We start from the raw sequence: 19,435 nt of genomic DNA, 5'->3' as shown, positions 1-19,435 counted from the left end.
AGTTGCCCAAGCTGGTCCTACTGGTGCTACGCGGTCCACCCGCCATGGTCTGGCCTGCCCCTTGCGTGGCGATGACCTCATCCAGAAAGCTTGCTGTGCCTTTCTGGGTTCTCCTCTGTCTTGTCCTTGGGTTTACAGGATAGGTCTCTGTGTTTGGAGCAACTTGAGGGAAGGGTCTGTTACACTCACCTTTGTCTGCTGAGGGTGTGGCCTGTGAAATCATTGACTGGATGCGTGTTCGGGTAGGCCGCAGGTAATACAAATCACCTATAATCTCACTCTTCAGAAATTAAACCACCGAATTAATTACCATTGAAGTTAATTTGGAATATACCCTTCCAGATGCTTTTTAAAGCTATAGATCTGTAGATTTCTCACTTGTACACACACACACACACACACACACACACACACCGACACCCCACACATGATATTGTATTTTATAAAATCTGGATCAAATCCTACCTATTCTTTAGAAATCTTTTATCCACATAATGTATCATGAACAGTTTCTCGTCTCATTAAATGGTCTTGTAGTCCTTGGATTATAGTGCTACCCAGTGTTTCATCCTTATCAGACATGCAGCTTATTCTCCAGCTGAAATCATTATTATTTTTTTAAAGATTTACTTATTTATTTTAGAGAGAGAGAGAGAGAGCATGAGCAGAAGGGGCAGAGGGTGAAGGAGAGAGAATCTCTAGCAGGCTCCACACTGAACGTGGAGCCTGACGTGGGGCTCGATGACCCCCTCCCTGACCCTGAGATCACCCCCAGAGCTGAAACCAAGAGTCGGCCGCTTAACCGACTGGGCCACCCAGGCGCCCCTCCAGCTGAAATTATTAGTGGTTTCTCTCTGTGCTGAGAATATTTGTTTCTCCTGATGAAGAAACATGGTAAACAAGTACTGGGTCTGAAGTAAGGCCGAGGAAGACCGTTACTAACGGGCAGGTAAAGTGCTCTGGGACTTTGGCCCTTCCAGCTGTGGCTGAAATGGAAGCCCCGCTTCTGAAGCCTTTTGTGTTGAATTGTTTTTTTCCGTGGCAGGACATGGCGACCCAGGGAGCCACTCCAGGCAGCCAGTCAGAGGAGAGCAGCGCTTTGGACTTGCCGCCAGTTGATGACATAAGAGATTACGTGCTGCAGAGACCCCACCAGGAGGCCGACAGCGAGGCTTTTAGTTCTGTGGAAGCCCTTTCTCTTCCTGGCTCTTCTGATGTGGATTCAGGTGAGAAGCAGAGTTTAAAACAAGCTAACATTCACACACACACACACACACACACACACACACACACACACACACACGGGCTACATATGGGTATGTGTTCGTTTGTTTCTCTCCCTTCCAGTGGCACCTCTCTGAGGAATGATCCATTGTCTGGGGTAGAAAACATCTAAGCGCAACTGTGGGGCGAGACTTCAAAGGACAAGCTCCCTAGTGTAACCGCCACACGGGGCTGTTTCCTGGAGGCCTTTTTTGTCTGAGTCCCTTTCTAATCTCCGTCCAGCTGCATTCAGAGGCTCGACAGGGAGAGGGTGGAATTGTTTTTTGTTTTGTTCTTTTAAAACTTCAGAAAGTAGCTGTGGGAGCCTGTTATATGTTATAGGTAACAGGGACTTTAGTATTCCTTGTATGAAGTATATTCTGCATTTGGGGAACAACTTTTCTACAAGTTTCCCTGGCTGAATTGCCAAAAAGTCCATTATTTAAGCTTAATGATGATTCCTTGACATAATTAGTGACCATCCCCGGTTGCAAAGCCCTTGTCTTCCCCAATTCATGCCTGGTCCAGACCTGGAGGTCCACGGACCTGGACTCAAAGCTCTGCCGCTTACTGGCTATGGGACTTGGGGGACATTTCCTAACAGCTCCGAGCTCTGTATACTTGACATCATCACTTGGACTTCTGTCAGACTTCTTAAATTTGGTGTATCCTAAACCAGATTGCTAATTCCTCTCCCTCCTCCCCAGTTCCTTCCCCCTCATGTTCTGTGAGGCTTTCTCATCTCAGAAAAGCACTTTTATCATCTGTTCACTTAGGCCCAAACCTAGAAGTCCTTGTCAACCTCTCTGACATCCGGTCCCTTACTGTCAGCTCCACCGAATAAATCTAGAATCTAAACAGTTTTGCCATCTCCACGGCCACTACCCTGGCGTGAGCCACTCTTGTCTGTCTTCTGGATTATCGTTGAGTCTCCTAACCACCTCTCTCCATACCTGTCCTGTCCTCCCACCATTTCTTCTCAACAGAGCCACCAGAAGATCCTCTTTAAAATACAAATCAGGGGCGCCTGGGTGGCGCAGTTGTTAAGCGTCTGCCTTCGGCTCAGAGCGTGATCCCCGCGTTATGGGATCGAGCCCCACATCAGGCTCCTCCGGTATGAGCCTGCTTCTTCCTCTCCCACTCCCCCTGCTTGTGTTCTCTCTTGCTGGCTGTCTGTCTCTGTCAAGTAAATAAATAAAATCTTTAAAAAATAAATAAAAAAATAAATAAAATAAAATACAAATCAGATCATATTAGTCCTTGGTGCAAAGCTCCCATGGCTTCTCTTCTGTCTCAGAGCAAAAGCCAAAGTCCTTAGCTGGCGCCCATGCCCTCTGAGCCCTGGGCCTGCCGCCTCTCTAACCTCACCTCCTACCTGTCTCCTTGCCCTGCCTGGGCTGGGCCTCCGCCACACCAAGCGTGCGCTCGCCCTTTCCGGAGGCCCACCCTTGCCTCCTGCGTCTAAGAGCCAGCCCCCCACCTCCTTCAGAGGCTCTTCTGTCACCCCCTTCCCCGGCTTTATTCTTCTCCACAGCACGAGGGCCATTGGGCACCCTGGGTAGGACTGTTAATTTCTTTGTCTCCCCTCACTGGAATATGAACTCCAGGATAACAGGTACTCAATAAATACTTGTACGAGGAAGGAATGAGTAAATATTAACTGCTATTATTATTTCATTGGGAGATATACCTGTATGGATTTGGGGCCGAACTTGATCCCAACATAAAACCTCTCTGTTCACCTCTCTACTTCCCACACATGTAGCTTAGGGCTGATTATGAGTGACGTTAGAACGTTCCATGTATAAGGAGTGGGAGTCATAGGTGGCACTGAATCAGGTGAAGCCTGAATGTAGCCCCGTAGCACAGTCAGCGTTGGAGGAGATTGTCAGACTGCCTCTGGCTCCCAGAAGAAAAGTCAAATTGTGTAACTGATGGAGACGTGGCCAAACGGTCGGCCATCAGTGTGCGCAAAGGAAGTTATCAGCTCATGTGCGGTGGTATAAATCCTCTGACATTTCTGTCAAGATCGAACACAAGAGGCTTGTAACGTGCACCCCACGCCCAGGTGAGTCACTCTGGGCCTGTGCCCTTCAGGGTCCCAGCTCTCATTTCTCCTCCCTGCTTGGGCCTCCGCCCCATCCCCGGGTGCCTGGGGCCTACACATGTCACCCAGCAAAGCCTCCCAAAAAGCAATCTGAAACTTCAACTGAAAGACAAATGACTAACCGTAGCTTCAAGTGTTGGCTTTTCCAGGAAGGCCTTTGTTTAAGAGGACGTAGCCCTGAAAGAATGGTGTGATTTCAGGAAGTAAGGACAGGTAGAAGAGAGATTTAGATTTGGAGGCTCTATCTTTCTGATGTTCCTAAAATGCGGTCCTAAACTCTAGGGGAAGTTGCTGTCCTAACTGCCCAGCCTGATTTGCTCTGGGCTGGTCATCTTCCACCTCCCGTTTCTCAAAGCCGTCCAGCTGTCCAACTGTCCTTGAGGTTTGATTTTCTAAGTAGGATCCACTTTTCTTCCCTTCGCTGTGTGCATGGGTGGTTGTACTTACAGGTGCCCTCCCCCACGGCCCTCCAGCAGATAACTGATAACTCTGATCTGTTGTTTGCTCACGGACACAGCCTGCCTTTACATTGGTCTCTGTTGGTGCTCTGATGGCTACTGTTCTATTTCGATTCTTAACATATCCCACTCTCGAGCCAACTTGCATTCTTGGTTTTTGCTGCTGTGTGTTGTTAGGAAGTTGGTCTTCTAGAGATTGGTGAATACAGTCAAAGGTTTCCAGCTGACAGTCACCATGGGGCTGTACCCACCCTAGTATTCGCTCACTGTTGGCTACACTTACGAAGCTTGTGCTTGGCTCACCATATGGTTGACTGTCTCAAGAACTGGTGGAGTATGGTAGGCTGGTTACAGTGGAATAGAGGTCAGAGGGTGAAGCTAGGATCCGGCTTCTCTAGCTGCTGGGTTAAGTGGGAGCTAGGAGCTGACCCTTAAGATTCAGTCATGGGTGCCTGGGTGGCTCAGTTGGTTAAGCGTCTCCCTCGGCTCAGGTTATGATCCCAGGGTCCTGGGATCCAGTCTCATGTCAGGCTCCCTGCTCAGTGGGGAGTCTGCTTCTCCCTCTGCCCCTCCTCCTGCTCGTGCTCGTTCTCTCTCAAAAATAAATAAATAAATCGAAAAAAAATTCAGTCAAATTAACCCAGTTGTCAAAACCTAGAGTCCAAATTCAGATGCACAGTTAGCAAAGGGGTGGAGGCCACAATGGTGGTACAGAATAGCCCACTGGTAGCAGAGCACAGCCCTGCAAGGGGTGATGCAGCCAGTACCGAGAAACCCTGGCAGGTGGCAGGCAGTGCACAGGTGGCTTATCAGTGAGTGGCAAGGCACCGACTTCAAGGTTCAAGTCAGCATCACAGTTGTAACCTCTGGAAGAATAGCAGGCAAGGGACGAGTGGCCTCAGTTTTAGGAGATGGCAGGGACCACTGGGAAAGCCAGGTTGTAGGCTATGGACCCGAGCTGAAGCCTCACTTTTGTAAAGGATCCCCCATTTCACCATGCAGCTCCCTCTGGCTTTGGCCTGTCACTCCCCTGCTCTTGCCAGCGAGGCTTTTTGAAGGTATTGCCTGTATTCCATTCTACTTCTTCTTACAATTGTTCCTCATTCCTGGGCACATGTCCTCTACCCCCACTACTCACTAGACTGAGCCTGCCCTTGCTCAGATGCCGCTGGTTCCCCCCGGAGCTAAATCTAATGGATACTTTTTTCGCGCTTGCTTGCACAGTGAGTGGAGGGAGGGGCAGAGGGAGAGAATCTTAAACAGACTCCCCGCTGAGCACGGAGCCCAGCAAGGGGCTCAATCTCACCACCCTGAGATCATGACCTGAGCTGAAATCAAGAGTCAGGTGCTTATCCTAGCGAGCCACCCAGGCGCCCCCCTAATGGATACTTCTCTGCCCTTATCTTGTATGCCCGACTGCCATATCACTGTCCATGCCCTGGAGGAGGATATTAGTAGCAAGAGACATGAGACTTAAGAGCACTTTCTAGGAAACTAATGAGTTGATAAGAATCTGAGAGTATTAGTCAGAAAAACCTGAAAGCCTTGGTCATTTCAGTCTGGATACCCAAAGACGGGCAGGCAAGACTGGGCTGTGTCTGTCCACATAAACACAGCTCGTCTGTCTTGAACCAGTGTCTTGAGCAAGGGTTGTCTAGCTACTCCTTATGAAGTGACGATAGAACAAACCACTTGTCACCTAAGCCAGGTGCAGGAGTACGAAACTCTCTCCCTCTGCCTTTCCTGGTGAGATCCGGCTGCAGACCACGCTTGCCCAAAAGGTCTTCCTGAAACTGCATTTCTGTCACATTCTTCAATTTAAGTCCCTTGGAGATGTCATTGTACACCTTCACTTTCCTTCCAACTCCAGTCAGACTCCTGTGCCTCATTTTCAGGGCTGTGTGTCCTCTCATGTCCGGGGCGTTGGTTCAAAATCTTTAACGACCGATTCAGCAGGATTGCGATGTTGTAATAACTGGCAAGGCTCCAGGCAACGTACAGGTGCACACCAGCTGCATGATACAGATCCCTGCCGGTGGGTGTCTAACTACTCATTAACACAGGCCTGCCAGTCCTGTCAGGCTGGTTTTTATGCACAGTCAGGCCATAATGCCTCCGCTGCATTGTTCCAGCCCTTGAAATGTGCTCCTTTCTCCCTGGTCAACTCCGGGCCACTCCAGAGATTGCTGAATCGAGTCCATCATTCATCTCCAGTACACATTTATCGATGGCCTTGGGTGCCCTGCCTCTTAGATACTTGTTCCCTTTCTCTTTGGTTACTGGACTTGAGAAAAGCATAGAGTAGGCAGAAGGAAGTGCCAGGGAAGGGGGGTCATTGGTCTTGGATAAGCCCCTCAAAAGCAAAGTCACCAAGGTTTCCTGGAGGTGAAGTCCTGTGTGTACTACTCTGTGGCTTGCGAAAGTCAGTGCAGTTCCTGTTGCTGATCTCTTCAGGGTCCTCTGCAGCCTTTGCTCTGGAGAGCGCCCCAGATGCATTCTCGTCGGGACAAAGAGCTCCTCTGAAGTCTTGGCTTACACGTTGCAGTATAGAGAATGGGAAATCTTTCTTTTTGAGCCCTTTCCTCAAACTTTAACTTCTAAGAGCATCTGTTGAGAAATTGGCTGAATGTGTACAGCAAATTGAATGTGAAACATAATAAGTCTTTGATGATTAAAAAACCTACCTGACAGCCCTGGCTCTGCGTTTAGAGTTAAATAGCGGTTTAACGTCCCCTTATTTTTCTTTTGGAATCTGTCAATGTCCCAATCTTCAAAGGCCATTTTGTAACCTGTATATTTAGGCATTTCATCCAAGGAATTTGATTTTTTTTTTTTTAAAAGATTTTTATTTATTTATTTGACAGAAAGACAGCAAGAGAGGAAACACAAGCAGGGGGAGTGGGAGAGGGAGAAGCAGGCTTCCCGCTGAGCAGGAAGCCCGATGTGGGGCTCAATCCCAGGACCCTGGGATCATGACCTGAGCCGAAGGCAGACGCTTAACGACTGAGCCACCCAAGCACCTGCTATTTAAGAGTAGAGAATTATAAGGGACGCCTGGGTGGCTCAGTTGGTTAAGTGTCTGCCTTCGGCTCAGGTCATGATCCCAGGGTCCTGGGATCCAGTCTTGCATCGGGCTCCTTGCTCAGTGGGAAGCCTGCTTCTCCCTCTGCCTGCCACTCCCCCTGCTTGTGCTCTTTTGCTCTCTTTCTCTGACAAATAAATCAATAAAATGTTTAAAAAAAAAAAGAGTAGATAACTGTATCTTTATTCCTTTCTATGAGTCATATGATACCTATTTGTAATTCTGGAAAATTTTATTTCCATAAGAAATTTTAAGCTCTTAAATCTAAAATCTCAAAATAGAATTTATATAATAATTATAGAATTCTGAATGTGGTGTTGTCATTTTATATAGGAGTCACGATATATTTTAGACACGCAAATGATGTTAAAGACATTTTCCTTATAGTCATTAAACGATCCCCGACCTAGCAGCTACTGACCCAGCGCCCTCTAAACCGGACCCAAGATGGAGGAAGGGAAAGAAGGAGGTTGATGAATGGATTCTCTGAGAAATCGTAGAACAAAACCTGGTGCTTACTATGCCGTAGTCCAGCTGATGGGTTGTATTTGGGAAAGTTGAGTGTCCAGCACGGCAGGATTCCCTAAGTTGAGGCCTAGAGGTTCAGCCCCGTAGACTTCATTTTCAGATCCAGAGCAGGAGTTTGAACTCCTCTCTTGCTGCTGTTGGAAGGCAGCAGTGTGTCCTGATTGTGTGGCCCGAGTGGTGAGGGATGAACCTTAAGGGCCGATGAGTAAGGCCCACAGAGTCCGAGAATGTTATTGCAGCTTCTGGGCCAGCGGTGTTCCAATTGTGCTCCGGCCCTTCAGAAACTGTAAGGTCCGGATCAAACTTATGGGGGCCCTGGCCTCTCCACTCTTGCTCCCCATGTCAACTCACTTGTGTCATAGGCTTCCAGATGAGCAGTCATTGGAAGAAAGGATGTCAGGGCCCAAAAGAGTTTGAAAACCCCCAAGTTCACCCAGATGTGTCATTTTTCTGCCAGGGGCAGTCGAGCCCCAGGATAATGAGGCAGACCACCCGAGGTCCCAGAGCAACCTGGCAACTCCTCTATTTCCTCGGTGACCCTCTATATAGATTATTTCTAACTGTGATTTTTCCACCCCTTTTCTAAAAATAGAAGAATATTGTTCTCTATTTTAGACTGCTAAATTGTAGATAACATTAGTCATTAGAAATACACAGTTTAAGAGGAGAATTCTTTTCAAAGGCTCAAGAATGCTCTTTGGCATCTGCGACATCTCTTCATTGCTTCTCTCTTTTGAGTTTCAAAGATACCTGCTATGGGAGAAGAGGCCTATTTACTTCCGTGTACTTTGCCTGCACTTACAGTTTTAAGAAGAAATCCCAGTGGGTTTGAAAGACAGGCTGTATTCCTGTCGAGAGCCACACCTACAGGCATTTGTCTCTGAAGTTCAAGTGCACAGGGTCTGACCCGATGGCTCTGTCTCCTCAAGGCTTCTGCAAGTGAGCGTTCACTCATGACGTGTCACTCAGCTGTGTCTTCTTATTTTTGTTTAAAGGTTTTATTTATTTATTTGAGAGAGAGAGAGAGAGAGAGAGAGAGCATGAGCTAGGGGGAGAGCGGCAGAGGGGGAGGGAGAAGCTGACTCCCTACTGAACTGATCCCAGGACTCTGGGATCCTGACCTGAACCGATGGCAGACGCTTAACCAACTGAGCCACCCAGGCGCCCTGCGTCTTCTTAAAATATGAGAGGACAAGTTGATTGAAGTAATCAAATGTACACCGTCATGAGTATGGTTAATGTTAGGTATTTGTAGGACAGAGGAGACTATATGCAGTTGAGGAGAGATTATATAGTGTTTATCGTAAACATACATTCCAGGCACCGTACTATGCATGTTCGATGCACCGTGCCTTCTGAGTCTTACATCCACCATTGTGATCTCCATGTTACCCAGGAGGAAATAGTCTTATAGAGGTGACAAGTTGATATGTTACCCAAAGAATAGTGGACAGCCGAGACTCAAATCTGGGTCAGGCTGACTTCAAAGGCAGAACTTTAAAGAAATGCAAACATTCAGGTATGAGTAAGTACTAAGTAGTAAGTCTTAAATATTTCTCTTCTAAGTGTTTCTCCTCCGGTCTCTGCTAGCTTCATTCTGCTGACCGTGCTAACCCTGAATATGTCTTTAGTATCAGCACCGTCCCAGAGGTGACCAGGACTCTGGTTCATTTTGACCAGCGTCCTGTCCACTGCTGCCTGAGCTCGCCTTTCAATCTCTTGTCTTCCCATTGTTGAAGAAGCTCTAACCTGCAGACTAATTGGAGAGAAGGCATTGCCTTCTAAGTTAAATTTCCCAACACCAGGTAGGTCCAACTTCTTATGTTAAAACCAAGGGAAGAGGGCTTCTGGGTGGCCCCGTTGGTTAAACGTCTGCCTTCGGCTCAGGTCACGATCCCAGGGTGCTGGGATCAAGCCCACATCGGGCTCCCTGCTCTAAGAGGGGCCTGCTTCTCCCTCTTCCTCTGCTTCTCCCCCTGCTTGAGCTCACACTCTCTCTCAAATAAATAAATAAAATCTTTAAAAACCAAGGGAAGAAAACGAGTCTTCTCACTCTGTTTGCTGGAATGAATACAACCCTTGATAACTTTTCTGTCCAGAAGAAATTTTCTCATCTGGCCCAGGAACTATTCTTAAACGTGGCTCTCTGCCCTTTGAAATGATAAATCATGCTGGTTGCTGAGTGACTGCCCTTTATTACCTCCAGGCTCCCTGGAGGTGTTTGTAGAGCTGGGTTTTGCTAATGTGCTTGAAGTGACAAAACCCCAGCTTACTGGAATGTACTTTAAGGCTAAGTGTTTATCCATTCCTGGGTCGCCTATGCTTGCCTTCAGGATTCACATTTTATTCTCCGCCGGTCTCATCACACAGTGCCTGTCGTTGTTGCCTTTTAAACGTAGACCCTGACGTGTGAGCAGCGAGTAAGGGTATATAGTGCCTGGCACATAGAAAGTGCTCGGTAAAGGCTGGTTGAATGAGTCAATGGAGAGCATATGTAAGTGGAATTTGATAAGGTATGAAAATAGATATAAAATATTATAGTCCCTTGATCACCAGATTAGAGCTTTGGAGTTGTGGGTAATCTTATGTGTACTCTAGGATGAGAAAGCTTCTAAGTTAAGTAGTATATACTCTGACCTAATCCCTGCAGATTTGCTTAACTCTCGTTTGGAAAGTCCTCAGACTAGCCCATCCTGGCCTCTCGAAAGCCCTCAGCTTTTTCTCTTGATGAGAATACAGCAGAGAAATGAACATCTCTGAGGAGATAGAATGCTTCTGAGAGCAGAAAATTACCACTCCATTTCTCTACGGTGAAGAAAGTATGTTCCAAGCAGAATTGTTTCCTTAATTTATTTTTCCAGCAACTATTTCTCTAATAATAGCGCATGAGACTATGGCTTTAAAGGCTATCCCTATATTTATTTATTTTATTTTAATTTGTTTGAAGGTTTCATATGTACTTTATTTCTTCATTCACACCGTGTTTTAATGGGGGCACAGTGCTTTTACTTGGCATTAATTATGAGTTGGTTTTGAAACAATTCAGTATTACACCAGCTGGGATAATTACTGATCTCGCCATTCCTTTGGGGCGACTCTGCCAATGGGGGACAGGTTCCGTCCTATTCCACTGTATTCCAGTTTGTGTTGCTGTACCCAGCAACACAGAAAGTGGCTCCACTGGCTGATACAGCACTGCTGTATTCGTCATGGAAATCAGGTGTCCGGAAATCAGGTGTCCATTTCTGGTGGCTCTGCTTTGCCATTGTTTGCTGAATCCTTTGAACTTGGAGATGGCTTGGAGCTGGGTTTTTGTTTTTTTGTGGGTTTTTTTTGCCATGGGAACATCAGGAAGCTGCAGACAGAACAGTGGCAACTCCAGCTGCTAGTTTATTACAACTTCATGCCAAGTTCCCTTGCAAAGCACCCTCTAAAGACTGATTTTTAAAACTATTTTCTTTTTTTTTTAAGTTTATTTATTTAAGTAGTCTCGACACCCAACATGGGGCTTGAACACATGACCCCAAGATCAAGATCCGCACGCTCTTCTAGGCACCCCAAGAAAATTATCATCGTATAAGGCAATTGAGTGGAAAATTTTAATAAATTCTAAAAACAAGTAAACAAGCCAAGAGATTTAGCCCCATTTCTTCACAATATACTTAGTCAATAGATCCAGAATTTTCTGCTATGGAGAACTTCTGGAAAATATATTAGAGTATGTTGGGGACGGTATAAGTAAAAAGATGAGGCAGTTACCCATGGGCCAGTGCCATTTTAGAAGTCGAGTTTGAGGGAGAATGGGTCAAAATAATATTCCATGTGTTTAGCCAGTAAAACCTAAGCAGCGGCTCTGGGTCTAGAACCCGGAGATGGTGCCTGGCAATTGCTTGCTATGGGGCAGTGTTTGAGTCTGCTGCCCTCTAGTGACTACTTTTTGCATATTCCTGAGCCTTACCAGGAACAAGAATTTAAGTGTACCAGATGTGTTAAGCCTTTATAGTTCATTCTCTGCAGAGTTTTTTTTCTTTTTTTTAAGATTTTATTTATTTGTCAGAGAGAGAAAGAGAGCGAGCATGAGCAGAAGAAGGGGGAGCGGCAGGCAGAGGGAGGAGCAGATTCCCTGCTGAGCAAGGAGCCCCATGAGTTACTCGATCCCAGGACCCAGGGATCATGACCTGAGCTGAAGGCAGACGCTTAACCAACTGAGCCACCCAGGCGTCCCCTTTGCAGAGTTTTTGTGCCTACTAGGAATAAAACCTCCAAGTTATTAGAGATTATTTTACTCCGTTGAAATCTGAAGCGCTAACTTGTCTTAAGGCCACCAATGTTATGTCTGGTTCCTGTACGGACGTTGTACAATTTGAGGACACCTTTTCATTCATCCTGTTTGATGGATAGCAGGCTAGAACACAAACATAAAACATGATATCTGATTTTTCTTTGTGCCTTTGCCAAGAAAAAGTTGTGCTTTTCTGCAAAGATAAGACCAAAGGATTTAAATTTGCCTTATTTGATGAAATTATAGTAGCATTAAAGGGTGATGAGATTTAAAAAATCTTTTGGGATTTCTAATCTGACAAGATGGCGTACCCATTACTTCCTGCTAAATACATCTATAAACCACAGAAGCGTAGGAGGCAGTCGAAGAATATCGAGCGATGGTAAGAAGATGAATTGGTTCTGGGCCCCAGGATTGAAGGAACCACACAGAGGCAGGGTGTCTTCAGAAGAAGGTGACCAGAAGTTGGTGCCTTTCAGCCTGCCACCTAGAACAAGAAGGGGCCCAGGTAGGCTCATTTCTCCCTAGGACTGACCAGGTGGTCATCCCACATGCCCAGGAGAGCCCAGCACCCACCGAGAGGGAATCTATAGAAAAACCCGTAAACATCAGTGGCCGGAGGATGCACTCTCCTCCACTGGGCCATAGACGTCACTCCTCTGTTAAGCCAGACCCAGGTGGCCGGGTGACACAAGCAAGGGGATTCTGCCAACACAATAAGTGACCTAGCCTGGGAAGCCCCTTTGTCTCCATGGGCCTGAGACTCCCCCTGCTCCCTACCCTGTTACATTCACTGGGGCAGCTGGGGAGCAGCTGAGGGCACTGGAAAGGGGGAACTGCACTACAAGGAGCAGCCCGCCTGGAAAGCCTACTCTTAGAAGGGGCCTGAGATCCACCCCCCACTGAGAGACACAAAGGCTGGGCTAGTCCGTCAGGCAGTGCGAGCCAGTGGGAGCCTATGGGAACCTTAGCTGCACCAGATAAACCAAGGAGACCAAAGTAAACAGCAAAGGCTCTGAAAATTAACCTGTCATTAGAACCACAGCCCATAAAAGTATGAGCTGTGTGCTAAACCTAGACAGGATGGCTGTATGCTAAAATAAAGGATTTAAATAGGACCCAGATCACTCGTCCTTCCAAGAAACGAAAATCACAACTTGAATGAGTCAAGTCACAGACATCAACACTGAGACGAAGCAGACATGGGAATGAACTGCTAAGGCTTTTAAAGCAATCACCGTAAAAGCACTTCCACAATCAGTTACAAATTCTTTTGAAACAGATGAAAAAATAGAAAGCTCAGCGAGGGGCGCCTGGGTGGCTCAGTCAGTTAAGTGTCTGCCTTCGGCTCAGGTCATGATTCCAGGGTCCTGGGATCGAATCCCTGCTTCTCCCCCTGACTGCTGCTCCCCCTGCTTGTGCTCTCTCTCTCTCTGCCAGATAAAAAATAAAATGTTGATAAAAAGAAAAGCTCAGCGAAGAAATCCAAGTTATAAAGAAAGCAAATGGAAATGATTGAAATGAAATATATAATAGCTAAAAAATTGATGAATTGGACCTCATCCAAATTAAAAACTATTGTTCTCTGAAAGCCCACATAAAGAGGATGAAAAGACAAGGTACACACCAGGAGAAAATATTTGCAAATCTGTTACCTGACAAAGGACTAGTGCCTCCAGTGTATAAAGAACTGGCAGAACTCAACCACAGAAAAGTAAACCATTCAAATAGAAAATGGGCAAAAGACATGGGGAGACATTTCTCGGAAGAGGCTATCCAGATAAACATGTGAAAACATGTTCCACATCATTAGCCATCAGGAAAATACAAATTAAACTAATGATACCTGTAGAAATGGCTAGGATAAAAATCGACACCACCAAATGCTGGTAAAGGGGCAGGGAAGCCGGACCACTCACACATGGCTGGTGGGAACGTAACATGGCACCGCTGCTCGAAAACAGCTTGGCAGTTTCTCATACGACTACCCTGGCAGTTACCGCACGACCCAGCAGTTGCACTCTCAGACGTTTATCTGGGAGAAACGGAAACTTATTTTGGGCAAAAGCCTGAACATGAATGTTTGTAGCAGGTTTATTTATAACAGTGACGAACTTGAACAGCCCAGATACGCTTCATCAGAAGATGGTTGAGCAAACCGTGGTGCGTCCGTCCCAGGGAGTACCACTCAGCAGTTAAGGGTAATGAACTATCCAGACATGCAACAACATGGGTGAATCTCCCAGGGAATCAGCGGCATGCAGGGAGGGGGGGTGAGAATTTCAAAAGTTTACATATTGTGTTTTATTTACATAATCTTTTTGAAGGGACAAAGTTTCTAGAAATTGGAGAACGGACTAGTGGATGTCAGGATTTGGGGTTGGGGTGGACAGAAGGACAACATGTGGGATCCTTGTGATGGAAATAGTCTGTATGTTGACTGCGGTTGCAGGTGGGTGAACCCACACATGTGATAAGATTGTAGAGACACACATAAAAGAGTACAGGGAAAACGAGAAATCTGGATTTATCCTTTCCAGTATTCCATAGTTTGAAGGGCACTGGGGGGAACTGGGTAAAGGTTCACAGGATTTGTCTGTTTTGGTCCGTAGCACGGCATGGGAGTCTTAATGAACTCAGTAAAACTTTCAACTAAAAAATCTGTTGGTCATCAAAAAGATCCTGGCCTTTTTTCTTTTCTTTTCTTTCTTTTTTTTTTTTTTAAGCTTATTTATTTTTTTAGTAATCTGTACACCCAGCATGGGGCTCGAACTCCTTACGCTGAGATCAAGAGTCCGTTCCAAACGCCCCAGGCCCCTTTTCTTTTAAGTACTTTTGAGATCACCTTTTCCTTGTTTTCCTTTGCTTGTTTATGTTTCTCTGAAATAATTTTATTTTTTCTCTGAAACAACTTTAAAAATTGTTATACAAATAATTCCCTATCTTTGATCATTTTCATTGTTTCTAAGGGTTTTGCTGTTATAAAGGGCTGTGTTCAACATCCTTCTGATTAAGCCCTTGTATTTATCTTAAATTATTTTTCAAGCTAAATTTCTATAAGAAAATTTGCTCTATCACATTAAAACTTTTGACATATATTACTAGTTTGTCCTCCAGAAAAGGGATGAAAATAATTTTTTCCAAGACTCTTCTCGACACTAATATAATTTTTTGAAACTCTGCTAATTATAGGGGAAAAAGATTTCTTGTTTTAATTTGCATTTCTCTGATTACAATGTAAAGAAATATTGTGTTTTCTTTTTTTTTTTTTTAAAGATTTTATTTATTTATTTGACAGAGATAGAGACAGCCAGTGAGAGAGGGAACACAAGCAGGGGGAGTGGGAGAGGAAGAAGCAGGCTCATAGCGGAGGAGCCCGATGTGGGGCTCGATCCCAGAACGCCGGGATCACGCCCTGAGCTGAAGGCAGACGCCCAACCACTGTGCCACCCAGGCGCCCCAGAAATATTGTGTTTTCTTGAACATTTTCTTTTCTATGGATTGCCTGTTTTCTATTGGAATTGTAACCTTACTAATTCATAAGAGTACCTTATACATCAAGAATACTAAATCTTTAGCATTTCTTGCAATAATTTTTCCCAGTTTTGCCTTTTAATTTTTATACACTCTGATTGAAATTTGTTTTCTCTAAAATGACCAAAGTAGGGCGCCTGGGTGGCTCATTCGGTTAAGCTCCTGCTTTTGGCTCCGGTCATGATCCCGGAGTCCTGGGATCGAGTCCTGCATTGGGCTCCCTGCTCAGCCAGGAGTCTGCTTCTCCCTCTGACCCTCTCCCCTCTTGCTTGCTCTCTTTCTCAAATAAATAAGTAAAAAAAAAAAAAAAGACCAAAGTAATGTGTACTTAAAAAAAAAGTAAAATACCGTAGATAAAAAGGAAGCAAAAAGAGAACATTCTGTATTCTCACGCTCCCTTTCTCCTTCCTAGTGGTAACCAATAGCGTTGTGGATATTTTGGGGGGGGGGGTGTGTGCTGTAACTCTATCTCTCTCCGTGGTGGTGCAAATGTGTGTATTTTAGTACAGTTGATTGTGCGTAGCTTTTAACCTGTCAAAAGTTCAGAAAAAAACAAACAAAAAACCCAGAAGGAAAACCAATGAATCCCTGAAGTAGTAATTAGTAAAAGGTAATTGTGCACACACTAAAAAGCCAGTTTGCAAACCTGAAGTGCTCAAACCAAAACATGGACCGAGGCTCAGAGGTACCTTGTTATAAAGCAGCTTAGGTCTCGTGGAGGCAGGGACCAGACGTTGCAGTAATTGGTTACCGTGTTAGAATTTTCTTAAACATAAAGGAATTCGGAGTGGTTACCACCTGTCAGTTTGGGGGAACTATTTAAGTTTTGCTTACGATTTTCAGAGGCGTAAGCAAGAAGTGACCCAGGTCAAGTTAACCTCTCTTATCTTGCAAAATAAACTAAATTAAACTTTGCTTGTGTGATTAACTGGTTGTGTCCACTCAGGAAATTTTCAAGTCTGGTCTCTGTTGCTGTTTGATGTTAGCAAGCCAGAAATCTCTAACAAAAGCATATTATTCTGCAACTTGCCTTTTAAAATTTCCCATTCTATCACAACCATCCTTTAGATGTTAATATCTGAGCCAGCTTAAGGGGTGCCTGGTATTCTGGAGTACAAATACAGCATCATCTTTTTAACTTTCCTCCAATTAGTGGTCATTAGTTTGTCTCCCAGTTTTGGCAACTACAAGTAAATGTGTTGTTTTTCTGTTGTGCAGATTCTTACATAGGTTTATCTTCAGTGCTTCTGCTTTGGTGCAATATTTAGAAATACATTCTGACGCCCAAGATTATATGAATAGGTATCTTTCGGCACTTTTACAGTTTGTTTGTTTGTTTGTTTGTTTGTTTGTTTATTTTGAAATGTGCATCTTGGTGTAAGGCATGAGGCAGGGTGATAGCTTTATTATTTTCCCAGTGGGAGCCAGTTGTCTTAATGCTATTTCTTTCTTTCTTCCTTTCTTTCTTTCCCTTTCTTTCTTTCTTTCTTTCTTTCTTTCTTTCTTTCTTTCTTTCTTTCTTTCTTTCAAATATTTATTTATTTGAGAGAGAGAAGAGAGTGCAAGCATGTGGGGAGAGGGGCGGAGGAAGAGAATCTCAAACAGGCTGCCCACCGAGCAGGGAACCCTCTGCCAGGCTTGATTCCAGGACCCGTGAGATCGTGACCTGAGCCAAAACCAAGAGTCAGAGGCTCAATTGACTGATCGACCCCGGCGCCCCTTAATGCTCTCGATTTAATTGTATCATTTCCCTCTGGTTTTAAAGTGTTGCCCTCACTTTAAAATAAAATCACACCTATAGTCTTATTTTTGGCTTTAGGGCCTGACTAGTTTGGGTTTCAACCTTGATTCTGACCTTGGGCAAGTTGCTACACTTTGCCTTGTTCAATTTCCTCATCTGTAGAATGAAAGTGATGATATCGCCTGCTTCCTGGGTTGTCATGGTGATTGAGTGAGGCACCACAGCTTAGAACACTTAGTAAAGGCAAGCGGTCATTACCACCTTGGCTGTTAAAGCTCGTAGTGGCCCTGCAGGTGTTTCTAGACTTCTCCTTATCTGTTGAACTCCTTTCAGGAAGAGACTAAAACTTTTCATCCTTTATGTTGCTCAGTATTGGGCAAAAAAGTGATTTGTACTGGCACAGAGCCTTTACAGGGAAGTTATTCTCATTAATACTGGACCCAAGTACCCATAGAATTGCCTCCTAGCATTTCCTATTAGTATATATGTTTTCTCTTAACTTTGGGTATAATTTCAGGCAAATAATCTAATCCTATTCTCATATAATCTCTTTATTGCAAATGTATAGGTCAACAGATGCCTTCTCATTTGCAGAGTGCTTTGATTTGTATTTAAAGATGCTTCCAAGCAGTCTCCACAAATCACCTTATGGTGAAGGAGCCCAATTAACTTGAGGTGGCTTTAAGCAAAGCCGCATTTGTGAGAACGTATTCTATGGCATGTTTCTTGTTTTCTTTTCTAAGATTTTATTTTATTATTTTTTAAAGATTTTATTTATTTATTTGACAGAGAGAGGAAGAGAGCACAAGCAGGGGGAGCGGCAGGGAGAGGGAGAAGCAGGCTCCCTGCTGAGCAGAGAGCCGGATGTGAGTCTTGATCCCAGGATCCCGGGATCATGACCCGAGCCGAAGTCAGATGCCCAACCGACTGAGCCACCCAGGCTCCCCTAAGACTTTATTTTTAAGTGATCTCTGCACCCAGCATGGGGCTTGAACTCATGACCCCAAGATCAAGAGTCACGTGCCACCCTGACTGAGCCAGCCAGGCGCCCATATATGGCATGTTTGTTAGAGGTCCACCTAACCAGTCATATGGAACATCTTTTTTTATTGTCCTTTTAGCATCCAGCACCATGCTGTAGGTTGAGGGTAACGTCACGCAGTGGGAACACATATCTGTACGCAAGGAGTTGGAGGGCTAGTTGGGAAATAAGATAGGCAGTGTAGGTTTCATAGGTGCACAGAACAAATAGAAGCGAACAAACTCATTTAAGAAAAAACCATCTATTCAGAAAGAGCAGATATCTGCTTTTCCCATGTCAGAATCCTCTATGAAAAGAGTAGCCGTTGAAGCTATTACATTCTGGGCGATGCTAGAAAAATAGTGCTTATGGAGTAGAAATTAGCATGTTATTTTACATTTCCAGTTCCCCAGAGAAGAGCAATAATATAAGATTTAATCAGATGTTGGGGGAAACATTTTTATAACCGTTACTAGACCTCAAGAATTTTCTTACTGTGAGTACTTCCAGAATTACCTGTAGGGTTTTAAATTATTTTTTAAATTGCCCTGTTGGCCATAGTTATTATTAATGCTATTAATCTGTTATTAATGAAGTATAGAGAAATTGCCATAATAAGAAACAAGCAATTGCTCAATGATGACTGAAGGTGGTGCGGTGGAATTCTTCCTTTTATGGTACATCTGAGAAGTGCCCTACTGTTTCCCACTGCTTTATCTCTGCCTATGGATTCTCAGCTAAATTCCCTAAATTTGAATTTGAGTTACTTTGTGAAGATGAGAAGATCATTAGTCTTTGTGGCCAAGTCTGTGGCTAAATGTGCCTTCTTCCTTCAAAGAATGAGTTGATTGAAATACGTTGTCTCTCAAATCTGGACCTCATGAATATGGATTATGTAGTAACTTCCGACAGCTCCGGGACAGTAGCAACCTGAGCAAAAATGGGAATTAGCAAGATTCAGAAGTTGGGAAAAACAAATTTGGAATTATCTACATAATGCTGTTAAGGAGAATTTTTTTAAAAAAGATTTTAATTTATTTCTTTGAGAGAGAGAGAGCGTGGGAGGAGGAGCAGTGGAAGAGGGACAAGCAGACTCTGTGCTGAGCGCGGAGCCTGATGCGGGCTTCAGTCCCACGACCCTGAGAGCATGACCTGAGCTGAAATCAAAAGTTGGACGCTTAACCACCTGAGCCCCCCAGGCGCCCCATAAATGAGAATTTTTTTTATGCATTCAGGTGAATTTTGTGGGGTCAGTATGAACCAGTAATATCAGATAATTCTACTTTACTTACTTTATACAGTGAACACAGTTGTCTGATGTTATTTCCACATGTTCATATTGCTGTCTATTTAATGCTTTTTATTCATCCAGTAAGCACTGAATAAGTGCATGCTCTGTACTGAATGCTGTGCTTGCTG

General features: G+C 44.6%; 1 protein-coding gene across 4 annotated transcripts in view; it reads left to right on the top strand.

The window, feature by feature from the left end:
- LOC103674415 (shieldin complex subunit 1) overlaps window positions 1-19,435 on the top strand; it is a 129,798-nt gene that overhangs the window by 17,886 nt on the left and 92,477 nt on the right. For all 4 annotated transcript variants that reach the window (XM_008703325.2, XM_008703324.2, XM_008703326.2 and 1 more), the window contains one exon: window positions 1,046-1,226. In XM_008703325.2, coding sequence (XP_008701547.1) covers window positions 1,049-1,226 — 178 coding nt within the window. In that variant the 5' untranslated portion in view covers window positions 1,046-1,048. The remainder of the gene's footprint in view (window positions 1-1,045; window positions 1,227-19,435) is intronic.

The sequence above is a fragment of the Ursus maritimus genome, unplaced genomic scaffold (genome assembly GCF_017311325.1).
Source record: "Ursus maritimus isolate PB19 unplaced genomic scaffold, ASM1731132v1 scaffold_22, whole genome shotgun sequence".
In the NCBI taxonomy this organism is placed as follows: domain Eukaryota; kingdom Metazoa; phylum Chordata; class Mammalia; order Carnivora; family Ursidae; genus Ursus; species Ursus maritimus.
This window is presented reverse-complemented; position numbering and strand designations above follow the sequence as displayed.